Consider the following 24598-nt stretch of genomic DNA (forward strand, 5'->3'; position numbering starts at 1 on the left):
TGTGTAGAAGAAAGGTAGGAGTTTAGAACAGGAAAAACCTGCAAGATCCTTTTAATTTCCGAACATCTGTCTGCATGTTGTTTAGTTTCACATTAACATCTGCTCTCAGTTCCTGGATTTCTGAGATAAGCTTTGATTCAGTAACATTTGAGAAACTGTCAAGTTATGTCTTCACAAGTTTATACCCTACTGCACTCTGCTAGAGCTGGTGGGATTTTAAAACCATGTCTTCTGTTCTTCATCCACTGTTAGGTGTATCGACTACTTCCTTGCCCATTTGTACTATACTCTACTTATCATTAGCAGCAGTGGTTTAGGTAAAACCCCTTAGTTCTCATGCTGCTGTGACACCAGAACCTGAGCGTGCCACTCAGCTCATTTTCACAGTGCTGCACCTTCACTTGAATGGGAGTGTGTGTGACAGTCAGAAAGGTGAGCTGCAGGTAATGAAGAGGGAGTAAGAAAAGAACAAAGCAGAAATAAGGCAATGAGCACCAGTGGTAAAGAGAGACAGGCTGTCTGTATGAGCAAATTTTTCTCTAGCTCAAGTTTTTTACTGAGGTAGTAGTACTCTTAACTTTCTGTTTTGCTGTTTATCTTATCAGACAAGCGACAACATATCTTTTGCACTATACCACGTAATGGTAGCTAGTCTGCATGGAAGGCTGAAGCAAGCTTACTACAAAAAGTCTGATTTTCAATTTCCTTTTGATGGTTTCTGCAACAAGCTAATCCCCCAGAAGTGTCACATCCCATCTTAGTTTAGACTTCCGGAGGGTATTGTGGCAATAGTAAGTTTGGATTTCTCCCTACTCCCTCTTTCAACCAGAGACAACAGTAAGGATGAAAGAAGACACTTGGCCCATGAGCATGGGAAAACTGTGTGTCACTCAGCAGACGGCAGCCAGGCTCTTGGCCCCTGTCAGAGCTCTAATGCTGTAATAATATGTCTCAAAACATTTTATTGTTACAGTACTGATAGAGAAAGTAGTAAAAATATTTCATCCTAACCCAAGCTAAAGCTTTGATACAAAATGTTGTTCAGATATGTATCTGTCCTTCATGTTTTTTGGCAACTGAACTTCGTGTTTTGAAAGAGAGATTTGTTTTGTAGTGAAGGTGATCTGCAAATATAAATACATGTTAAATGATGTGCTTGAGGAGTTTAACAAATCTCTTGAGGAAGGATGGACCAACACAGTTACCATTTGCTTATTATAAGCTTAATTGTTTGTAAAAGGTACAGAACATTATTTTCCAACTATAATGTATGAAGAGTGGACATTAATATTTCTTTAGGCACTCTCTCTAATCTAGATGGTTTCTCCTTGTGCACTCAAAAAGATGAATTGTCCTTGGGGCTGGTTTGTGGGTAATCTGCTAAAGAATAAAACTTGGCTTTTGGATTTGCAGATTCTATGGGCAACTATTTGTTTTAAGTTCCGTGTTTGAGACAAATGTGTGTGCATCTGAAACCTCCTTTCTTTGTCTGGCTTCTTATGACCAACAGTTTTTTGAACATACTGAAGTAAATCATCTTTGCAATTCATTATTATAAAAGTAAAGAATTGCAGGCACCTAAGAAGAGTTGATGTACTTTGATATCGAAGAATCTGTCTCTTTCAACAGGAAGAACAAATGAAGATAATAGTGTCTCTATGAAACAGATTTGATTTCCTAAGTTTATAGTAGGCCTGTGTTAAGCTGCATTACTGGCCATATAGACAGATTTGCCCTTGGTTGATAGCAGACAGATTTTCTTAGTTAGTAACAACACTGACTTTTTTTTTGTTTGCACTTCATTTTTTCTCCTGGGCTTATAGGACAAGGTGATTGTGTGGTAAACACTGACACAAGTATCTTTTGTGCAGCTCAGGATTCATTGTCATTGCACTTGGATCTCTCTTACCAAGTTATATTCCAGAAAAAGTTTTATAAAGGTATTTAAGAAAACTTTACATATATTTCTTACTCTACATAAGCCATATCTAGATCTGGATCTATATTATAGAGAAACAAGGGTGACGTAGACTCCTTTCCTCAGGTTCACCATTGTTTTTTATGATGTTTAAGCAGTTGGGACAATGCTACGGAAACATCATGCTCCACACTTTGTAACATATTTGCCTATTGATAGTGTATTTATAACAGTATTGCCCTTTGATTGGGAGCAGTAAGTATAGGCAGTGAGTATGAAAATTGGCACTGTAAGAGCTGGTTGGTTGTAGGCAAGTGTTGGGCTAGTTGAGGAAGGATCTCATTAACCACATTCTTTGAGTGGTGGGTTCACTCTGGAGTGCTGTCATCTAGCATTACAAGTGACTGTGTATATGTATGGTCTTGGACTGCCAGATTCAGTGATGCGTGTCAGGGGCTCAGGTGTGAGGGATGCACTAGGGTCTCTCTGCCAACCACCCACCAGAGGTTATCCTACCTTTCATAGAATCACAGTATGGCTTGGGTTGGAAGGGACCTTAAAGATCATCCAGTTCCTCCCCTCCAGGAGGATCTGTTCCATGATCTTCCCAGGCACAGAGGCGAGGCTCACCGATCTGTAGTTCTCTGGGTCTTCCTTTCAACCCTTTTTAAAAATGGGAGTGATGTTTCCCTTCCTGGACTTTTCAAATATGATGGAGAGGCTTGGCAACTACATCAGCCAGTTCCTTCAGGACCCTGGTATGCATGGCATAGGACCCCATAGACGTGTACCTGTTAAGTTCCATCATGTGGTCTCGAACCTGATCTTTGCTTACAGTGGGTGGGACTTTGCTCCCCCAGCCCTCATCTATGGGTTCAGATAACTCATCACTGTTCCACCTCCAGGTTTCTTGCGTGATCACCCTGGGTATCCTGCAATTTTATTGCCTGAAACTTAGTAGGTGTTTCTTGGTCAGTTTTTTCCTGTGATACAATCCTTTTTTTCACTGTTTTACATAAGCATGTTTTGATGTTATTCTATTTCATTTGCAGATTCTTCTTTTATAGGTTGGTTTAGATGTGGTCATATTTGGAGGAGTATTTGTAGAATACAACAATTAGTATTCTCACTAATGATTTTTCAGGGGATTAGTAACGATTCCTCAAAACTTTCATGCATTTATGACCTGAGTATTTGCATCTGTATGCAACCCCAGAACATCCCTCTGTAGCGAAACAGCTTGATAATTACAAGGATTTGAATAAGTGCTTTAATATTTTGAAACTTTTTCATTTCTTTTTCGGATTCAGTGCCTGTCAGTCCCTCATGCTGATCACAAGCTGGATGACACAATCATGTGCTAGAACATGCAGTGGAGTGCATTTGCCTGCTGGGGGACTTCACAGAGTGTGTCTGGTCCTTTGATGAAGTGTGACTGCAGAACAAGATTGTGACTGGCAGAATGTGCCTCCTGCTGATGGTCTCAAGCTGCAGCACATCAGCTATGGGATCTTATGGGGCAGGCATAGTTTATCAGCAGATCCCAGTCTAGGTCAGTTACGTGCTCCATCCTTGGTGGGATGCTGGATTAGGAAGGACTCCCTAGCATTGTCCAGTGTCAGCTGAAGAGGCAGGCACCTTGACAGGGCAGTGTGAGATGGAAAATACAATGCTTGAGACTTGATAGGTCAGAATTTACCATTAGAATTTTCCTCAAAATGCACCTGAGAAGTTGCTATAAAAATATTTTGAGGAGTTGTCACTTCTGTTTCCCTCTGCTCCTCCACATTTTAAAATGTAATTTTTGTAGTATCATTTAGGTCAATTATTTCTTCTGTATCCGTTAGGTTAATTTTTCTTTCTACAGTGGAGTCTCCACTCATCTGTGGGCAATTATATGATTGTATGAATCTGTAAAAATTGAATTTTTAAAGTTTATAATGTCTTGACTTCACAAATGATTGTGATATATTAATGCTGGATATACCTTGTCTCTAACACAGTCATATATTTTTCCAAGTATGCTCTCATGAAAAATCTCAGTACTTGTAATTATTGTTTATTTCCAACCTAACATTTATCATACCCGAGACTTCTAATCATGGGAAAAAAGTGGCTGTTTTTCAGTGAGTGGTCTCTTGATTCATTTTAATTTTTAGCTGTCAATGAGAAAAGTTTCATCCGTATTTTCTCTGTACAGGATATAATTTTCTGAGGGTATAGTGCCTGGAAATCACAGAATGGTTAAGGTTGGAAAGGACCTCTGGAGGCCATCTGATCCAACCCCCTGCTCAAGCAGTGACACCTAGAGCAGGTTGCCCAGGAACATGTCCAGATGCCTTTTGAAGATATCCAGGGAGACTCCACAGCCTCTCTGAGGAATCTATTCCAGTGCTCAGTCATCCATACAGCAAAGTGCTTCCCAATGTTTGATGGAACTTCCTGTGCTGCAGTTTGTGCCCACTGCCTGTAGCTCTGTCACCAGGCACCACAGAAAAAAGCCTGGTTCCATCTTCCTTGCACTCTCTCCTCAGGTATTTATAGACATTGATAAGATACCCCTGATAAGAGCCTGCTCTTCTCCAGGCTGAACTCCAGTCCCAACTCTCTCAGCCTCTCCTTAAAGAAGAGGTGCTCTAGTCCCTTGAGCGTTGTGGTGACCCTCCATTGGACTCTTTCCAGTACATCCATGTGTCTCTCTTGTACTGGGAGGCCAAGAGCTGGACACAGTAATCCATGTGTGACCTCACCAACAATGAGTAGAATGCTGTCTAATAAATATCTTAGAAATGATCCCAGTGTGTGAAAGCTACAACCATTTGATGCCAAAACAATCTATACTCACAGGAATAAGTTTTTTCCTAATAGTTAGAAAGAAACAAACGCAAATTGTGGTACCCAAAATTACTGTATACAGAATATTCACGGCTGGAAACAAACTGTGTATAAAGGTCCACTTTATAATTCTATGCCAGTATAAAAACCCTCTTGGAAGTTCACATCTGAACAGCTTGATTTCTTCTGCTGCTGGTAGGAGACTGAGTGAGGTACTTCTCATTTTTCTGATACTGTATATAATTAGGAGTTCTATAATTAGGAGTATGGGGAATAAGACTATCAAAATGCAAAGATAAAATAATTATGATATACATCTTTAATCTCCTGAGCAGCATCTTTAATAGTTAAACTTTATATTACATTGTTTGGTATTTAGTATCCTGGTAACATAATTAGCAAAACAAGTCATACAAAACAGATACTCTTCCCGAGTGTTCATAATCTAATACCAGGAGGAATCAGAGAAGAAATGACCAGACATCCAGGTAAAACAGAGCTGTGTCCTTTTTTCTAACTGGGCCTGCAGATTCATAAAATTACTGTTGGTATAGTTCTGTATACCTGAATTGTATAATTCTGAGTATTTTAATTACCAGATTGCTTACAGATTGGCTTTAGGGGATTTTGGAGCAACAGAAAGGCTTGCAGAGGCCTTGGTTCATGGCACTGGAGATTTCATGGTGTGTATTGCATTTGATATGGAACTTGAAAGTTCATCACTTCCTCAGCTGGCACGTCTGCCTCATTCTGTAGGGTTACTGTGATGAGGGTGGAGGGAAGGGAAGAGATACCAGCACTGAAGCTTTTAATGAGGCATGTTGGTTTCATTAAAAACTTTTTGCTGCATGTTGATGTTTCTTACTGGAAGCATTAACAACTTTTACCTTTGAAAAATTTGATCTTTTTGGAGTTGCTTTTTGTTCTTCGGCTGTCACTGTTCACAGGTTCTGGCCCTTTTAATCAACCACGAATGTCAAAGACTTCCTTTTAGTTTAAATATGTAAGGAATTCAGGGAAAATACTCAAATCATGAGAGGTAAAAATGGTGAAAATTGACAATACTATGTCAGTGACAGAAATAAATGTCAGGATCTATTTTGCTTGGATAAAATATACATTATTGATCCCATCATTGTCTGTGTTGTAAGCAGTGTAGGGTATAGTATCATACAACTAAGAAGAAGAATATGCTATTCTTAGGATCCAAAAGTAACACAAACGTGATATATTTTGGAACACTGCACAGGCTTAGTGCCTGGGCTGATAAGGACATGCAATTGACTAATCTAGGACAACTGAAGATTTGGCCCATCGTACAATGCCCCAAAACTATGACAGATCCCGAATGAAACTTTACTTTCTGGAGTTTAGCTAGATGGGCCAAAACTTATCCCCCAGATGCACAGGGCATATAACCTCCAGCTCACCTACCATGGCTGAAAAGGAGGGTGGTTTACCTTGGAGGTAAACGCAGGGACCCCAGATATTTCTTTTGGAAGAGAGTGGCTTTAAACACTTTGGGAGTTCTGTTGAAGCCTTGTAATCTGGAAATCTCAATGTAAGTGCCTTCTGGCATAGTTCATTTCCAGTTCACCTGTTCTCTGTGTGGGCTGAGAAGTTTGTGTACAGCTGTGATGTTGTGACCTATTTATGTAAACTTGGAAATCCTGGCAGGTAACAGCAGTTTGAGTGGTGCTTTGTATTCATTCGAGAAGAAAGGCTAGCAGTCTCTTGCTCAAGGCTGTTTTGTACTATCCAGTGTACCATCTAGCAATGCAAAGTGGCAAGGGAAAAGTAGATTATCCAGGTTTATTACTGTGTAAGATAACCAAAATGGTTTTGTACTGACAAAACTCCTCTGGGAATCTGACTCTTCATCTTTAGTTAAAGTGTATAAAAATGCCTGTTTATAAGAAGTCATGTTTCTGTGAAGTAGGTAAGATATTTCCTATGTTGTAATAGCTTTAGAAAAAGTAACTTTTATCTTTCTAATTTGCTTTTGATCACTGAACCTTGAACATTCCTTTCTTTCACATCACAGGATGGTGATGGTGTGTATAAATGGGGTTTTGGTTCTTTTGACCCCAGTTCTACCCTAAGGGAATGCAAATATTTGCTCTCAATTTTCCTGTGCACATTGATTAACAGACAGGCCATTGTAACAAGCTGGTAAAGCCATGGGTCACTGCATGAGCTGATAAATTTGGTATGTAACATTGTGTTGAAATATTTAAAACTTAGCTTAGTTATAGGTTAGTTATGAAGTGACGTGAGTCATGAGTGAGACGGTAGTAGCACCCAGGGCTATATTAATACAGTAGTAAGAAAGGCAAGCTCTTAAACCAGATTTATATCAAACTGGCACAGAGCACCTAGTTCAGTGAGGTTAGGCTTTCTGGCTGTTGTTTTGCTGCCATCCAGAATGGCTTTATAAATATGTGTAAACCTGTAAATCTTGCAGTTGCTCAGTTTGACCCCTCTGACAGGGCTCTCTTCTGGTAAGAAAAGGAAATAAATCAGTTAGTTATACTATTTCCTGTCTAAGGATAATTAGCCCATTTTTTCACGGCAGCCTGTAGAATTGCCACCAGAATTCTGTATTTAGCTTGTCTCTAAGTTTTTGATGTACACTGGATGGAAAAGCCAAGCTAAGAATGTCACATTTCTACTTTAAACTATTCTCAAGTGCATTAAAATCACCTTGTTTTTAGAAATTAAATGTGCAGCATGGTAATTTCAAAGGACAATTAAAATACTATTTAGTGAACTGCATACTTTTCTGGTTTAGGATTGGTTCTCCGAAGTGTCACACACCTTTTGCAAGTCCTGAGTACCCAGCCAAAATGTTGAATAGTTTGCTAGGTCTGTCCTACCTTCTGGTCTAGGTTTGAGTGGAACGTGTGAAAAGTACAGGGTAGCATTCACAGAAGCAAAAACTTTACACATAGGGATAAGCAAACAGCTTTACACAAGACAAAATAAATATATAACATATTTACAAGTTATCATATTTATGAAGAAGTGAAAACTGTTCTTTTTAATCTGTATATTTCAAACCAAAGTATGGGTTGCTCAGAGACCTTACCTGAATAGTCATTCTCAATGATGATCTTCCTAGAGTGCTACACTTCTAACCTGGTCTTTGCTGTAAAACATTTGAGTTAGAAACACTGCACAGCAAAGTATTCTTGATCTGTTGACGGCTGAACCCATGCATAATGTTTGAAAAAAGAGTAAATTTTTAGCTGATCTTCAGTCTTTCACAGCTGAACATAAACATAATAGAATTTTTTGTATGAAAAGTGTATTAAATTGATCTGTGTGTATGTATGCATATATATATATATATACACAAAATATAAATGTTTACATGGTAGATATCGGCATGATAATTCAAAATGATTTTCATAGAAAAACTGTTTTTCATATGTGATAGTATACCTGAGGTAATAGTTTGGCTGCTGATTTTTTTATTATTATTTTTATTTTTGCCAACAGTCAACAGTGGAAGATGTAAGTACCTAAAGTAGATTATGTGGTGTGTGGTATATGTTTGCTAAGTGTGTTGAATGTGTTAGTTAAATTTTGTGAATATTTAGCATATTTGAAAAGGGAAAATGAATATAGAATGTTGTTATAGAGCAATTTGATTAATTGTCTCTGACTTGCTTAAAGCTTGCTTAAAGTTCCCTCTAAGTTTCAACTAGTACTAGTGCTTTCTTCTTCCTGTTCTAAATGCTTTGTGTTACTGCTGTATGTTGTTGTTTAGTACTGCAGATGAGTATCTCATCACAAATTATGAAATATTGGCAACAAATTTGTCAGTAGGATATGGAAGCTGCCCTTGGATGGGTCTTCTGAAACAAACTGAAAATGTACAAAATTTGAAGATAAAATCATAATGGGACCAAACCATTGATTAATGTAAATCCGCCTACAAAAGCTGACGTAAATGAGAATGTGCTGATTTGCATCAGTTGAGAATGTGACTGGTGAAATTAAAAGAAAATAAAGGATTTAGGGGTCTAGTGATGCTGTTCTGTTAATGTAAGCACAAACTTTCACCCAAGACCACTTCCTTGTTAATATGTAACTCTGTAGTGCCAGAGGGTCAGGCTATTCCAGACAGTGCAATATTGTGGTACCTCCTACAAGAGAAATATGAGCAGTCTCATGTATTCTTTAATTAAACCCCATATCAGGTCTTCCACTGGAGTGGTTTTGCATAACTCTGTATACTCCAAAGGAACTATATTGATTTATAGTAGCTGAGCACTTGGTATTTTATTAATATCTACTTCTGTATATTTAAATTATTTGTCTTGCTTTAGAAAATAAAGTTCTTTTCATACCCTTAAGTAGTTTAACATTGGTCACAGAAGTTGTTCTAAACAATATGAGGTAGTAACTTGAAGACCATATAGGAAGAAAAAAAAAAAAGAAAAATAATAAGACAGCTTAATTAGAAGAATGTTGTATAGATTGTTTTTGTTTGTTTGTTTGTTTTGTTTTTTTTTTTTTACAGTGCAGTATAGATCTAGCCAAACTGATTTTTTATAAATGTGGGTAGAGTAGCTTGTGTTGTGTTTTTGCATTGTTGTACTAGGACAGCTTGATATGCTATGCTGTAGACAGAACATACATTGAGCATCTGTAAGAATGATATCTTGAGCATTGTAGAATACTGTTTTATAGTTGCTTGCATATCTGCATGCTTGCCAGTTTAAAAATTGAAAATGTTGTGCACGCCTGTATGCTTTAGCAGGGTTTCCCTTCTGGTTTTGTTTGTTTGTTTGCTTGCTTGTTTTCTTTTTTTTTTTTTTTTTTCTCCTATGATTTATATATTTTTTTTCCTCTCAGAGCAGGTGTGGACCCCAAGGAAAGATGCAATATTCTTGCCTTCACTGTTCATGCTGGGTGTGACAAAAGACTCTTTGGAGAGTGCTGTACCAACATGGTCCAGTAGCTGCTTAATTTAGTTTGGGCTACTCTGTTCTAAACTCCCAGAAACAGAGGTGTCATCTATGCACTGTGCCAATTACTTGTGGGGTGTTTTAAGCACATTAATGTTGTCAGAGTCATCATAGCATTTGGATGCGCTGATTTTTGTGGCCTTACATTAGCGAATGTAATATTGCATTAACATACGCTTTTCTCTTTTTGATACAGTAAGGGAATTATACTTAAACATCCTTAGCAAAATAACACAAGTTTGTACTTTGTTCTGTTTTAGGCTACATTTAGGTAGAAAAGAAAAATGTTAAGTTTCTGCCCAAGCTGGTCCCATCTTACAGTTCCCTGCAGCTTTCTTGTTTAAGACCAGGGCTGTCTTTTAGGCCACAGAAGGCTGTCAGAAATATTAATGACTCTTTGAGAGAGTAACCTAAAAGACAGACTTGCAAGCTGATGCCACAGTATCTATTGTTGGGAGAAATACAATCCTTCGAATAATAAATGAGCCCTTAACATCTGTCAGGTCGCTTGTTTTCTCAGGGGCCCATTGATTGGGCTGTGTGCAATAACATGATGGCCTTCTGAGGAGCCTACATCAAAATTAATGGTTTCATCAGCTCACAGGAACAAGTAAATAATTGGACACACCTGGGACTATCCTAAAGGGCTTCTTTGTATTTAGTGAATGTTTTCTAACTAGTTCCAGTAAAGTGTGGATCATTGAAACCTGAGTGTTGCAGACTGGATCAAAGAACTTGGCTTTACGGTCAGTTTTGAATGCATGAGAGCTTGGGCATAGGTATCAACTGCAGCAGTGAGAATCAGGAATGGATTAAGAATCAGCTTTTAGGAAAAGTGCTGTAAAGCTTTTCTGATGGTGGAGTTGTGCATGAACAGCAAACCCCAAACTAATCACAGTAGGTTAGAATCATATATCAGCCTAAGTTGGAATGGACCTCAACAGACCATCAGATCACAGAATCACAGAAGGGCCAAGGTTGGCAGGGATCTCTGAAGACCATCTAGTCCAATCCCCCTGCCGAGCAGGATCACCTAGAGCACATTGTGCAGGATGGCATCCAGGAGGGTTTTGAATATCTCCAGAGAAGGAGACTCCACAACCTCTCTGGGCAACCTGTTCAGTGCTCTGTCACCCTCACAGGAAAGAAGTGTTTTCTCCTTGTGTTTCATTTTGTGCCTGTTGCCTCTTGATTCAGCCTTTCATGGAAAAAGAGAGTGTAGCTGAGATTATCTAGTACCCCATCCATGGTGTCTGCTCCCCGATGGCTAAAGGAACACTGCTTAAACCATTAGGGCTTTCTTAACAAAGTTGAACAATGCCATGTCTTCAGGTTGTAGCTTGTTATCTAAGTAGTATTTAGAGGTAAAAGTATTTAGCACTGTAGTTTTGAAACAGTTAAGGCTTTATATAGTGCCTCAGTCACTGGGGCCAAAGTGTTAGTTCTTAAATATTACTAGTTCTTAAATATTACTTAGTTCTTAAGTATTGCTATGACAAACATAACATAAGGCAGAAGTTCAAAATTCGTTTACAGTGTTGCACATGAGAGGTGGGTTATTCTGAGAAAGTAAAGCAGTTACCTAAAGAAGGACCAGGAGAGCAAGATGTGACAAGGACCCTTAAAAACTATCCCTACTGTCCTTAAAGAATTATCAAGCGTACTCAGTATAGGTTTCTTGTGCTGTTGTTTCTGGGTATCTTACATTGATCTTGCTGTGGAAGGCTGAAGAATTATTAGATGCTGGTAAGCAGAGGAAGAATTTTTAATATGTGCATTGTATCACAGATGGGAAATACTTCTCTTGCTGGAAGTGAGAAACAAGTTTAGAGGGACAAGTTTAGAGTCTTTGTGCTTGGGAGACAGTGTTGTGTTGAAGATTTGAGTGGGGTTTGGGAGACATAGCCCTGGTTCTTCCCATGGGTTTCTGTGTCATTATTCTAGTGTTTGTTTCTTTGTCATTAGAGAAATCAGTATCAAGTGCTTTGAGGTTTACTAATGAGAGTACTGCGTGAGCAGATTTTTGAAAGGGCTAACAGTCCATCTCCTCTCATTGCTCTTCTGAGGTCTTCAAATGTAGCATTTTGGATTTAATGAGGAAAAAGTATTCCAGAACTTTAAGTATTTTCCTTTTGCTCTCTGATACATATGGCTAATGTTGGTTAAAGACATGTAGCGATCTGATTGTTAGTTAGGTCTGGAGTTTCTACAAGCATAGGATCAGTCAGTCTTTTAGCCTTGTAATCTAGTTACGTATCAAGTACTTTATAAGGGATAAGCCTAGCAACCTAGCAGCTATACAGGGAGGTGTAGGGGCAGCCTGATTTAAGTCATTCTCATTTTGGAAGCAACCTGTGTTTGGAGCCTAAATATTAGGACCAGATGTAAATCAGTATTACCTCTGCCTTCAATAACATACTCTTTAGAAAGTTACCTTATTTTTTCAAATTCTGAAGCTTTCTATTAGATTGCTTACAGTGTGCAAATAACCGTTAATGTCTCAAGCAGCAATAGAAATGTTTTCAGATGTTACAGTTTAAGGTGTGTTTTCTTATTCTTCCTGTGACCTAGTAAATTTTCATCTCAAATTTTAGTGACCTAAATGACAAGTTATGCCATGAAAAATATGCTTTAAATGTTTCTGCAAGAATGGCTGAGTTCCTCCATTATTTGGCAATCTCCAAAAATATCTTTGCCTCCCATAATTATGAGAAATATAGAATAGAATCATTAAGGTTGCAAAAATATCAAACAACCTTACTCACTTCCAAGCCTGTAGTCATAGGTGTGAATCTTCCACCCAGTTCAGAGCACACTGGAATTAATGTCAAGTCTGGGAATCAAAATTACTTCAGGCATTAAGGCATAGTTTACGTACAGACTAATGCAAATGACCTCGTTGTATAAGGGCAAGACAAACAGGTATCTATGAAACAGATCTTAAGGTGTAAATATGCTTGACGAGTAAAGGGAGGTCCACAGCCATGCCAGGGGCCCGTTTCCTGGACTGGTCCAGAAGCACTGCTATAACAATGCAGCTATATCTTTCTTTCTGTTTCTCCTCTTGAAGAAGAATCTCACTAAAACGTCCATTATACTGGTCTTCAGATCACCACGACCCTAACGCTGCTGATTGCTTCCATTTAGTCACTTTGCTGTGCGAAGGCTAATTCTACCTTCCTCTGTCCACAACCAGAGCAGGCTTTCAAGTCCTCCAAGACTCAGAAAATGGAAGGCTGGGAGAGCTACACTGCTTACAAGGGCCTCTGGGAAAGGCAAGATGCTAAAGTGAATTGAAGTCAGAATAGAAACACCCCCTTTTTTAGCAGAGTAATGGAGAACAGTTTTTGTTCAAAAGGTTTACCTGTTGCTGTCTTTTACTTGAAGTGTTTGTACATCAGGGAATGCAAATTTTGCGTTTGTTTTCTTGGTTGCTTTTTCCCTGAGAAAAATACCTAAGCCCTGGAATTTATGTGCTTGATGCAGAATTTGCTGTGTGAGGTTACTTGCATTAAGTGGGATGTCAGATGTGATTATTTTAAAGATCATTTTTAGCCACTTTGGAATATCTGCTAGACTGGGCATCTCTTTTATTGTTTTTGTGTTTGTTTGTTTGTTTTGGTTGATTTCTTTTTTTTTTTAATTTTAATTTTAATTTTTTTCTTTTTACAGTCTATGCAAGAGAAATATCTGGAAAGCAGATCTGTTAGTCCTAAATTAAGTTTTGTGAAAACCCATGCAACGATTTAAAGCACTGGAGCTCAGACCATTTTTCCTAAATTTAATGGGAAGTATCGTTTAAGTTAGCACAAAATGTGATAAAGCTGCAACACATCACATCATTAGACTGCTTTACACAGTAATTGGGAACATTGCCAATTTAAATAAACTTTATACATCTATTTTAAAGAATGTCTCTATCAGATCATGCCAGCTATTTAATCCTTTAAGTTTTTATAGTCTTCTGTAGAAATGTTGCCAAGTTGTTAATGCATTTAACTTGTGACTTTTGAATGTTTGTTTGGGATTGACACCTTACTTTCATTTGCTAATTATGGAGAATTAGGAAATTTTCCTAATGATTTTGGAGTTTGTTTTTATTTTCCCACTTTTTTCTTTTTAAATTTGAAAGCATGTTTATTAATTCCAAAGGGAATCATAGCTAGGCAGTATTGCATAACCTTCTATTCAATATAATGGGATTAATGTTGAGCAGCCTTCTTGATCTCAACACAGTATCTGTACAAAAGGGTACAGGGCATAATGCTGGAATGTTTGTGTTTTATTCTGCAATGCACCTCATTTGAGTCAATTCTATAAAATGAGGATAGTATTCAGTAACCTTTGTAAATCACTGATGTATTTAGAGGGAAAGACCTATACATGAGTAAAAAAATACTTACTACGTAATAGAAGAAAGACCCAGAGATAGCACTTATTGTTAAAAAGATAAGAGTTTAATTGTCTGAGCTATAGTTACAAGCAGTGAAGACTAAGAAAATAAGAACAGTGTTTGGAGGTGTTTCCTTGTATGCTTAGGAACATTGATGGACAAGTCACAAAAGATGCCCATATAATTCTGATCTCTCACTGGACACTGTATGTTGTGCCATGCTGTGGTTGTTATTCAACAATTATATGAACCTGCAATAGTAATTATATATGTTTTGTAAAAGGTGAAGCTGGAATGGAATAAAATACATGTTTTAAAAACAGGAACTCCCTTCTCCAGATATGCTGCCCTTCTTGCTGGTGGTCGGCTCTATCCCAATGTGAAAACAGAGTAATTTCTAATTCTCTTTGTCCTTACAGGTCAAGCCAGTTACTCATAGTAGAATTACTGCATCAGCGCGGTTTCGAAAGCCACTCCAGGAGCCCTACACTATTTTGTAAGCAGAATTTTATGTTAGTAACATTTTTGTTTTGTTTTATTTATTTATTTCTTAACTTCAGATGGGTTTTGTTTTAAATACTCTTCCAAATTATTTTACTTTGCTTTATTTCAGCCTGATTGCTAATGGAGATCTAATTAGCCCTGTAGTGCGACTCCTTATTCCCAGGAAAACACTGAATCACTGGGACCATATTCTCGAAATGGTTACAGCAAAAGTTACCCTCAGAAGTGGAGCTGTTCACAGGTATCAGGAAGCTGAATATTTGTGAGATACAGTTGATATGTTTAGATATGTTTTTAAAACTCCGTAAGTAGCTATAATGGATCCTTCCAGTTTTATGGGAAATTTATAAGAAAATTATCTTAAGAGCTACCACCCAACTCAAACCATTCTATGGTTCTATGAAAATGGAAATATGTTTACTCCAAGTCACTTTCATGTTTCATTGCAACTGCTATTTAAAAAGAAAAAAAAGCCCCTCAATTTGTTTCAACAGTTATTTCTTGATTAAATATTTTATTAACAGATATGGAATAATGCAATAATAATGCAATGTATTTAACATTAATAATAAAGTTGCATGTCAGTATAAAATCAATGACCTCTGTAAAGTCAGTAAAATATTTGGAATATCAAATAATGGATGCAGTCCATTTTGACTGACTTTATGGAGGTAATTTATTTTACTCTGACATGTTTTCCTTTAATTTTGATGGTTCTTTAAAGTCAACGGGGCAAACAACTTCAAGAAGAATGTTTTAGATCCTTTGGTTTTTGAAGACCTGTGCTCTGACAAGGGTGTGCTTTATACTCAGTCAGTTCAGCCTCCTAATAAGAGCCAGGACCAAAGCTGTAGTTGAGGGTTTTCCAATTCCAGTATTTTCTGCTGGTCTGAATTGTTGTGGTATCCCAGGAGTAGCAGATGACATCTTGGATACATAAGTTTCAATCACCTTAAGGCCTGAAAATAAACTCTCTAAAATAAGATCTGATAGTTGTTGCAAGTTTTAGAGCAAAATGATATGCAGTCTCCATGACAAACTTTGCAGAGTAAGCAGACTGCCAAGGTGTGTACTGGCAAATTACTGACATTCCAGCATTGCCCCATGCAGAGCACATTACAGAAATCCATTCTTCAGAGAGGAAAGGGCCTTTTGTTGGAATCATTCTTTACAGCTTACACAATGTCTGAGGCTAGTCTTGCAATCTCTTTCTCAAATCAGTGAAGATAAAATCTTCATAATCTCTTTCAGTTCTTCTGATTACTTTCCCAGAGCTGATACAGACCATAAAAGGTGAAGTTAATGCTGTCTGCTGACTGTTAGCTCTCATCTGTTTTTTCTTCTCAGTCAGGCATTTCCTTGCTTGTGTTATCAGGCTAATTAGCACTTTTACTTCCCTTAAACTAAACTTAAACACGTTTTGCAGTTTTCTGGATCTGATTCTCAGCTATCATAATTCTGAGGTGAACAGAGTAACAGCTGTTCACAACATCATTTTTTTCCTGCTTCCAGGTTGTTTAGGGATTTAAAAACCTTTTGCATTTTATTCTCTTTACTTGGTATCACTCCTTGGTAAATCTGAATGATGTATATGAAAGCATATATAATTATATACATTTTTAGAATTGATTTTAAGAAGTTCCGTTCTGTATTCAGTTTTAATCCTTTAAAAGTAAGATAATGTACATGACTTTTTGAATTACTTAATGTTTTCCTTTTTCTGGTTTTCTTTTAATGCAGTTTTCATTTTATTTTCCTTAAAATGCGTATTAAATACGTTAGTAAAGTGATTGTTGTTCTTTAATAAGTTATACATTAATTGCTGGGGTTTACTGAAACTATGTCAGTGTTAGGGGAGGTCTTGTAAGACCATTGATTCTGGGAAGATATAATTTCTCATTAAAGAAGGGTAAGCGGAATTACGAGAACCTGCATTAGGTATATGGCAATGTTTCTTTTCCGTGTAATTAAATGGCATACAAAGCTGCCAAGTCTTACATAGTTTCACATATGGTTTTAAAAAAAAGAAAAAAAAAAAGAAAAAAAAAAGTCATCGTCATCAGAATAGGGACATAAATAAGAAATATGAGAGAGAAGACAATGAGGAAGTAGCCTTTCTCCTTGCCAGATTGTGCTTGGGGATGGGGTACAGCAACCTGATTGGCAGGTACCTGGTGTGTGGACAGGCAGATATGTGGTTCCACAAGCTGTATCTTTGCTGTCTGCCTTGTTAGTCTGTATGCTTGCTTTGTTTTGGCTGCCACTTTTTTGGCTTGGACTCGGGAGGGAAATTGAAGTCTACTGACAGCCCACAGGACAAGCCTTTGATCATCCCCCAGTGACCAGAAGACATGACCACAAGGACATCTTCTGCATAATACTAACCAGGGAAATATTAGCAAAACCAGGATGTGTTTGAATGGTTCAAACCAGGTGGGTGGGTAAAAAGCTTCAGAAGTAAGTGTCACAAGAATCGTGTGATACTTGTTAAGTCAATAGTTACTTATATATTTCTCTGAAGTTCCCTTTTATTTGAAAAAATGCATTTTTAATTCCCTTGTCATATTCAGTGACTGATATGTTTATTATGCTTATGTTATTATGATTATTATTTTTAGGATGAAATATACAACTAGAGACTGCTAGATATTTTTCCATAAAAAAATTGGGAGTTGCATTAAGCAAACAAGTTTTGTACTTTAAAAGTAATATTAAAATATAATCAAAGTGAAAGATCAGGTATGAAATCATGTTTGTAAGTACTGCTATGTACCTGTACATGCAACACCATACAAATATATAAAACAATACTATAGTACACCGATTTGCCTTTTTCTTGCAAGTTCCACAAAGCAAAATGTAATCTAGCAAAATACAGTCAGATTAATTCAGAAATGAGCTTTTGCCTATGTCTAGATTGCTTTTTTTTTTTATTATTAATTATCATTGTTTGTGTGTAACTGATGTTATCTGAATGGTAGTGAAACAATTTTTTCTTCAAATTGTTGGGATGTCTGTGAAATGTTTGCTCTATAAAGTAAATATGAAATATGAATAGTACAGATGGAATGCTTCAGAATTAGTATACTTTTTTGGTGAGGAAACAGCAATATGATCAAGATTTTTAAAAGCGGCAATTTTTCCATTGAGAACATTTGGTCTTAGCATTTAGAAAACTGAAGTACTTCTAGGTGCAGTACTTTTATAGGTGCAGGATGTACCTAGAAAATCAAAGTGCTTTCGTGTGGAGAGCATAAGAAAGGCATGGAGATGCTGAAGCAAGTGTAGCAATGGGCCATGAAGATGAAGGCCTTGAAGGTGCATGTTATGTGAAAAAGGGCAGAGAGAGCTGGCATTGGTTAGCCTGGAGAAGGCCCAGGGAGGATCTTACCAATATGTATAAATATTTGTTGGGGATGAGTGAAGAAGTCAGAGACAGGCTTTTAGTGGTGTCCAGTGACAGAACAAGAGACAATGAGAGCAAACTGAAATACAGAAAATTCAACTTAAATAGAAGAGAGAAAAAAATTTACTGTAAGAGTCATCAAACACTGGAACATGTTGCCCAGAAAGTTTATGGAGTCTCCATCCTTGTAGTTTTTCAAAACACAACTGGACATAGCCCTGAGCAACCTGCTGTAGTTGCTCTTGCTTTGTACAGGGAACTTGGACTACACAGTCTCCAGCAGTCCTGTCCAAACTCAGCTATTTTGTAGTTCTCTAAGTGGTTCTACACACTGCATTTTTTTTTCCTGTATTTATTCAAAGTTATGCCACTATGTGTATGAACTTAAAAGGCAGCTTTTTCTCTGTTAAACTGATTTTTTTTGCATTTCATAAGTCAGGGATGTTCTCAAGGCAGGCTATTTATATTCTTCATAAAAGGTTCTTTGTGTACGTGCATGTATCTTATTATATCTCCTAATCTTATTATATCTCCTTGCACTATTAAAATTTATGAATAACACATAAAGTAGCTCCTGTAGATGGCTTAGAGAAAACCATTCAAGATGGCCATTCAACATTCCTGCATTTAAAAGACTTAGAATCATAGAATGGTTTGGGTTGGAAGGGACCTTAAAGGTCATCTAAGCCCAACCCCCCTGCTATGGGCAGGGACACCTCCCACTAGACCAGTTTGCTCAAAGCCCCATCCAGCCCCATTCAGCCTGGACTTGAACCCTGTGGCATCCACAACTTTTCTGGGCAAATTGTTTTATTGCCTCACCACCCTCAAAGTGAATAATTTCTTCCTTATATGTAATCTAAACCTACCCTCTTTCAGTTTAAAACAATTACTCCTTATCCTATCACTACCCTCCCTGACCAGGAGTCCCTCTCCAGCTTTCCTGTAGCCCCCCTTTAAGCATTGGAAGGTTGCTATGAGTTCTCCCCAGAGCCTTCTCTTCTCTGGGCTTCTCTTCTCCAAGTCCCTCAGCCTGTCTTCATAGGAGAGGTGCTCCAGCCCTTAGTTATCCTTGTGATCCTCCTCTAGACTTGATCTAATAGGTCCACATCCTTCTTGTGCTGGGGGCCCCAGGATTTTAATGCAAAAGTGATAATGTTGGCTTTTTAATTTAAACTTAAATATTGTCAAATTTTGGAATGTGCTTCATAGGAAAGAGTTTATTCATTATAGAATGTTTCCTCCTTTCCTTATTGCATTGATCATCCTTAAATAAAATTACAAATTTGACAGTGATCCCAATGAAGTGATTGGGATAGCTTAGAAATAATGTGTTGTCATGCATACTCCCCTCACCCCTAAGTCCGTAATGTTTCTTCCTTCTCAGTAAAGTGTGCGAACAGAAATGATTATGGTGAAAATCTATCTGGTGTTAAAGACAAAGTAATTTATTCTTTATACTTACGTAGAAATGGTGAGAGTATTTTATCTGTCATAGTGCTTCACATTTTATTAGCTTTAACTGTGATTAGTTTAACTGTGATTTAGGTCATTTTGCTATGTCTTTTCTTGTCATTTTTTATGTTGCAACTTATTGTATCCACTGTACTTTATTGGGTTTCAAATCTGAAAATGTACATGATTAGATCAGCATAGCTTTCAGTGCTTTTACTAAACACTATGGAATGATAAGGTTTATTATTTTAAACCTTTCTGTATTTTTCAGACTTTACAGTTTAGATGGAAAACTTGTTCAGGATGGGTCAGATTTGGAGAATGGGCAATTTTATGTTGCAGTGGGTAGAGAAAAGTTTAAGAAGTTGCCATACGGTGATCTGCTGTTTAGCAAATCTACAATAAGAAGGCCACAGGGGTAAGTTCCATATGTGTGTGATATGCTTCTTATGCTTGCGTATGCGTGTATCAATATATTTACAAAGTACTACCACTGTAGTACAAAATCATAATGTCAAAAATGTTTGTAAGGAAAGGATGGATGGGCTTGTATGGATGCAAATTTTTATTGAGTGCTTTTAAGAAAGTTGAGATAGAAATCTGTAATAAAAGAGAAAATATAAATTCAAAGGATTATTTCACCTCGTAAACATGCCATTGATCATGTATCATAAAATTCTTGCCAGTAAAAGAAATTTTTGTTTTGTCTTGGCTTAATCTTTTTTTTTTTTTTTTTTTTCCCCTGGAACACAAATGAGATTATGAATTATGAGCTGAATGAGATTATGTGTAACTACACCTATTGAAATCTACTTTTGTTTGGTTACATTTTAAGGAGTATGTACTCCTTCAAGAATGCTTTAGGTTTGGGTCTTTTTTTTATTAGACAGCATTATTGCACAATGGAGCCCTAAACAGGGTCTCTGTAAGGAAAAACATGGGCTTTTAGTATCTTTGGAAAATATAAAGCTAAATAAGGAGACATTTCAATGAAATAAATGGAAAGAAATGAATGGAAATTTGTCACGCAGATTGCCATGATTTAGGGGATTTATGCAACAATCTGCACATAAACTGGGGTGCAATTAATTAATTTATTTATTTATCTTAGCAAGCAACTATAGACAATACGACTAGCAAAGTATTTTGGGAAACAACATTTAGAACAAATGAATTTAAAGACAGTGGGAAGTGTTGCTTAAGATGTGTTGATCAACTGATATAAACAGAATTTTTTTGAAATTGCTGGAACTTTTCATGGGATTAGTTTTAAGTATTTTACACAGTAATTTGCTGAATACTGCTGTGGGGATTTTCAGTACAGAAATTGTGCATTGTGGAGAAATGTAATGCATTTGTTTGAATAAGTTCATGATTATGCATTTAAATGTAGTCTAGTGAACAGAATTTACTGATTCTTAGCAAAGCTGTGCAATGGATAAAACAACTCTGTTGGCATAGCTGGCTTGGTGTTATCTTTCTAGGTTATAGAAGGATGTTGTTTATGACAGTGACAGTGTACAGAATTCTAAGATATGACTTATTTCTACAGTTCCAAAGCATCTGTACTACCTCCAATTGTGGGATCTCGAAAATCTAAAGGCAGTGTAAGTATCAAATGCCATAATAAAGCTTTTTTCTAATTTTGCTTAATTCCAGCAGATGGAAAGTCCTTGTCCTTTGGGTTTTAATTAAATATGAAGGGAAAAAATCCCCAGCCACCTGGTGTAATGCTTATTAATGCTTGATGTATCTGTAGCTATTTGCAGCGTCAGTTAGACAAAAGAAATCTAAGAAAATATTATTGCAATAATGTCTGTCTTATTTTTTATAAAACCTTCCATAGCAAAGATCAACTGTTGCTTTGAGGTCTTTCCTAAAATTCTTTTCAACTATATTCATGTATTGGTTCATTTTTTCTTTTTTCAAATTATACACCAAAAGGAAAAACACAGGACCTTTTACAAAACTTATTGCAGAAAATGATGTTTCTGTATGCTGATTCTTATTAAGTCCTTAAAACTGTTTCCTGGCTGATCAGTGTTTTGTCCCTAGCTAGCCATTACTATACAGAGCTTGAGTATCCACTGTTTTGTGTCCTGTATAGCTACTTATATGTGTACAAAATGAGTCCACTGTAGACTTCAGGAAGTGCCAGATCGGAATAGAAGTGTCTGCTTGCACTAGTTACATATAAGTGCAGTTTACTGTACCAGTACAAGACAGCACAGCGTCAGACTCGCTGTCTGACATTTTTATTATGGCAGTTGGTCATATCCAACCACTATTAACAAACCAAAAAAAACCCCACCCACCCTAGAGCCACTAAACAAAATAAAGTATACAAGTCTCTGTTCCATTTTGCTGAAATGCAGAAGATAAAATCTCAATAAAGAATATAGTGTCATTTTAAAATGTGAGTTTCACAATTCTAACATTCTTAAAAATAACTCATTGTTAACTATTTTAGCTCCTTCTTTTAGTACGTAATGACATACACGGAAAATTATTTTATAATCAGTTATATTCCATAGGGATTGTAACAAAAGACCAGCTCTTGAATATTTGACACACTGATAACAAGTTTCAAAACTTAAGGAGGCAGGAATATGTCATACTGCTCTTAAATATCTAATGCAATACTTAGGCTGAACTGGTATAGATCATTAAATTATTTACTTCTGTTTGGTTTCTACATTTTTTTACTACTATTTCTTGGGAGTAACAGGTTGAATTACAAGAGGCTGAAATAGTGCTGTGACCTGATTTTTCTTTATATCAACAGGGTAAATGGTAGATTCAGTAGTACTGGTAGATAAATCTTTGATTAGATAGTAAAACCTACGTGGTACTTAAGTAAAATATTTCAAACAGAACTGATTTCTACTGATTATATGTAAATTAGAAGAAACACATTAAAAAAGAATCATGCATGCAAGTTTTTTTAAGAGATGCAGGACTTTATACAGGACTTATTTTTCTGAACAGTTTTCATTTTATATGGACACTGCCTTTTAACTTCAGCAGTGAGGCGAAAAGAATTGTCCATGACCCTTGCACAATGAAAGGCCTTTCTGGTGTGCAGTTTCTAAAGTGGCATAAACTGTTCATGCAGCTACACTAAGCAAAACAATAAAGCACAGTATACTTGTCTTCCATGATTTAGTTAAGCCTGTGATAAGGTGAATGGTTCCAGATGCTGATAAGATTTTCTGTCCTCTGCTCTAGTGTTTTGTTGTTATATTGAACATTTTGACAGAACTGGATTAGTAAGAAACTACACATGCCATTTGACTGGCAGAATCAGGAGGCTGACAGCCGCTAATGAGAGGCAACAATGAGGGTTTTCAGTTGGTAAACTCTTAACCCAGCCTAGTATGATATAAACAGCACCCTATAGGGCTACTATGTACAATTAAGTTTTTTATATTTCTTGTGAACAGATTTAGACTCAGGAAAAATTATAAATTGATAAAATCTCTAGCTACTGGAATTATTGATAAACTCAGGATCATACATACATCAAAGCTGAAGAAAATCAGGACCAGGTTTCTGTTCCTGTTTCTAGGTACACAATAGAACAAGCAGAGGAACGGGCTGATTTCCTTGGAGGTAATTCAGAGGTGACATGCTGACAGACCCATTTCTAAGCATGATCCTGCCACACAACGACTGTCGTCCTCTTCCAGCTGTTTTTGACACTTAGCAGATTAATACCCATGTTTCATTTACACAGGCAATGAATTATTCACAAGTTATACATGCTGTATCTAGTGACTTTCTACACATATGCATAGATGAGATATAGCTGTATATTATGTGTATGCGTGTATAGATTTGCCTAGCCATTTCTTTCATCAGATGAAACAATATTTCCTTTTAATAAATGTGTTGTTTTCTTCTGAGAATTGTTGAGGAGCATTTAATCAGTCAGATCATATAGCAAGTCGATAAGACAGTTATGGTTTTTCAGATTGCTTTAGATATCCTTTAACTGTACTGATTTTAAATTAATATGATTCTGTAACACCTGATACCAACCCACAGATGTTAAAAAGTTGGAATAAAGTTAAAATTTTAAAATGAACTTAATTAAATTCATCAGTGATAATTATGAACACTTTTTTTTCAGGGAAATGATCGGCAGTCTAAATCTACCGTTGGATCCAGTGATCCTGGAGAGAACAATTGCTCACCTCAGCCTCCAAAAGGGAAGGACAAGAAATGCCATAATCCAGAGGATTCTGTGTCTAGAGGACACTTTTCTAACAAGTCTACAAAAGTAAAACAAACAATAAGAGTAGCAGCCTCCACAGGAGTCCTTCAAGATAATGGTCAGTACCAAGATAAACTTAATCATAGCATAGTGGCTTTTTATCTTCTGTTAAACCAGTGAGACACACTGTTAGTATAGTTCTTGAATTGTCAGCTTACTCGGGGTGATTTAATTTACAGAAGTTCTTTTTGCTTAGGAAATGTACCTATGCAAGATGTTACAATTCAACAGGAGGCTGTGTACAATATTTAGTATATCTTGCAAGTGAAATAAACTAATATGGCCCTATCTTTATTCTTTTGATATAAGCATAATAGAAAATATATTTTGACCACTTTCTTCCACTGTTCTGCACTGAAAAAAAACAGCGAAGACAAAGAGCTGGCCTGCTCAAAGGACACTTCACTTTCTGTGAGGCTCCCTGGTTAGCACTCTGGTTCTGTATAACAAAAAGACTAGGGAGGGACTCTGTCAGGGAGTGTAGTGAGAAGACAAGGAATAATGGCTTTAAACTAAAAGAGGGTAGATTTAGATTAGCTATAAGGAAGAAATTCTTTACTCGGAGGGTGGTGAGGCACTGGAACAGGTTGCCCAGAGAAGTTGTGGATGCACCCCTCCGTGGAAGTGTTCAAGACCAGGTTGGATGGGGCTTTGGGCAACCTGGTCTGGTGAGAAGTGTCTCTGCCCATGGCAGGGGGTTGGACCTGGATGATCTTTAATGTCCTTTCCAACCCAAAACATTCTAGGATTCTGTGAAATGTAGTCATCAACATCCTCTTTCATAAACTGTTTTTCTTGTCTTGTGCTTTATACTTACCACCATCACCTGTGTTTT

The 24598-nt window shown here is 37.0% G+C and overlaps 1 protein-coding gene across 1 annotated transcript in view; it reads left to right on the plus strand.

Annotated features, from left to right (window-relative positions):
• DCDC2 (doublecortin domain containing 2) overlaps positions 1–24598 on the plus strand; it is a 63892-nt gene that overhangs the window by 10116 nt on the left and 29178 nt on the right. The window contains 6 exon segments of the mRNA XM_040545703.1: positions 8255–8269; positions 14542–14618; positions 14736–14867; positions 19759–19905; positions 21040–21094; positions 23620–23821. Of these exon segments, the coding sequence (XP_040401637.1) occupies positions 8255–8269; positions 14542–14618; positions 14736–14867; positions 19759–19905; positions 21040–21094; positions 23620–23821 (628 nt within the window).

The sequence above is a fragment of the Cygnus olor genome, chromosome 2 (assembly GCF_009769625.2).
Source record: "Cygnus olor isolate bCygOlo1 chromosome 2, bCygOlo1.pri.v2, whole genome shotgun sequence".
Lineage (NCBI taxonomy): Eukaryota > Metazoa > Chordata > Aves > Anseriformes > Anatidae > Cygnus > Cygnus olor.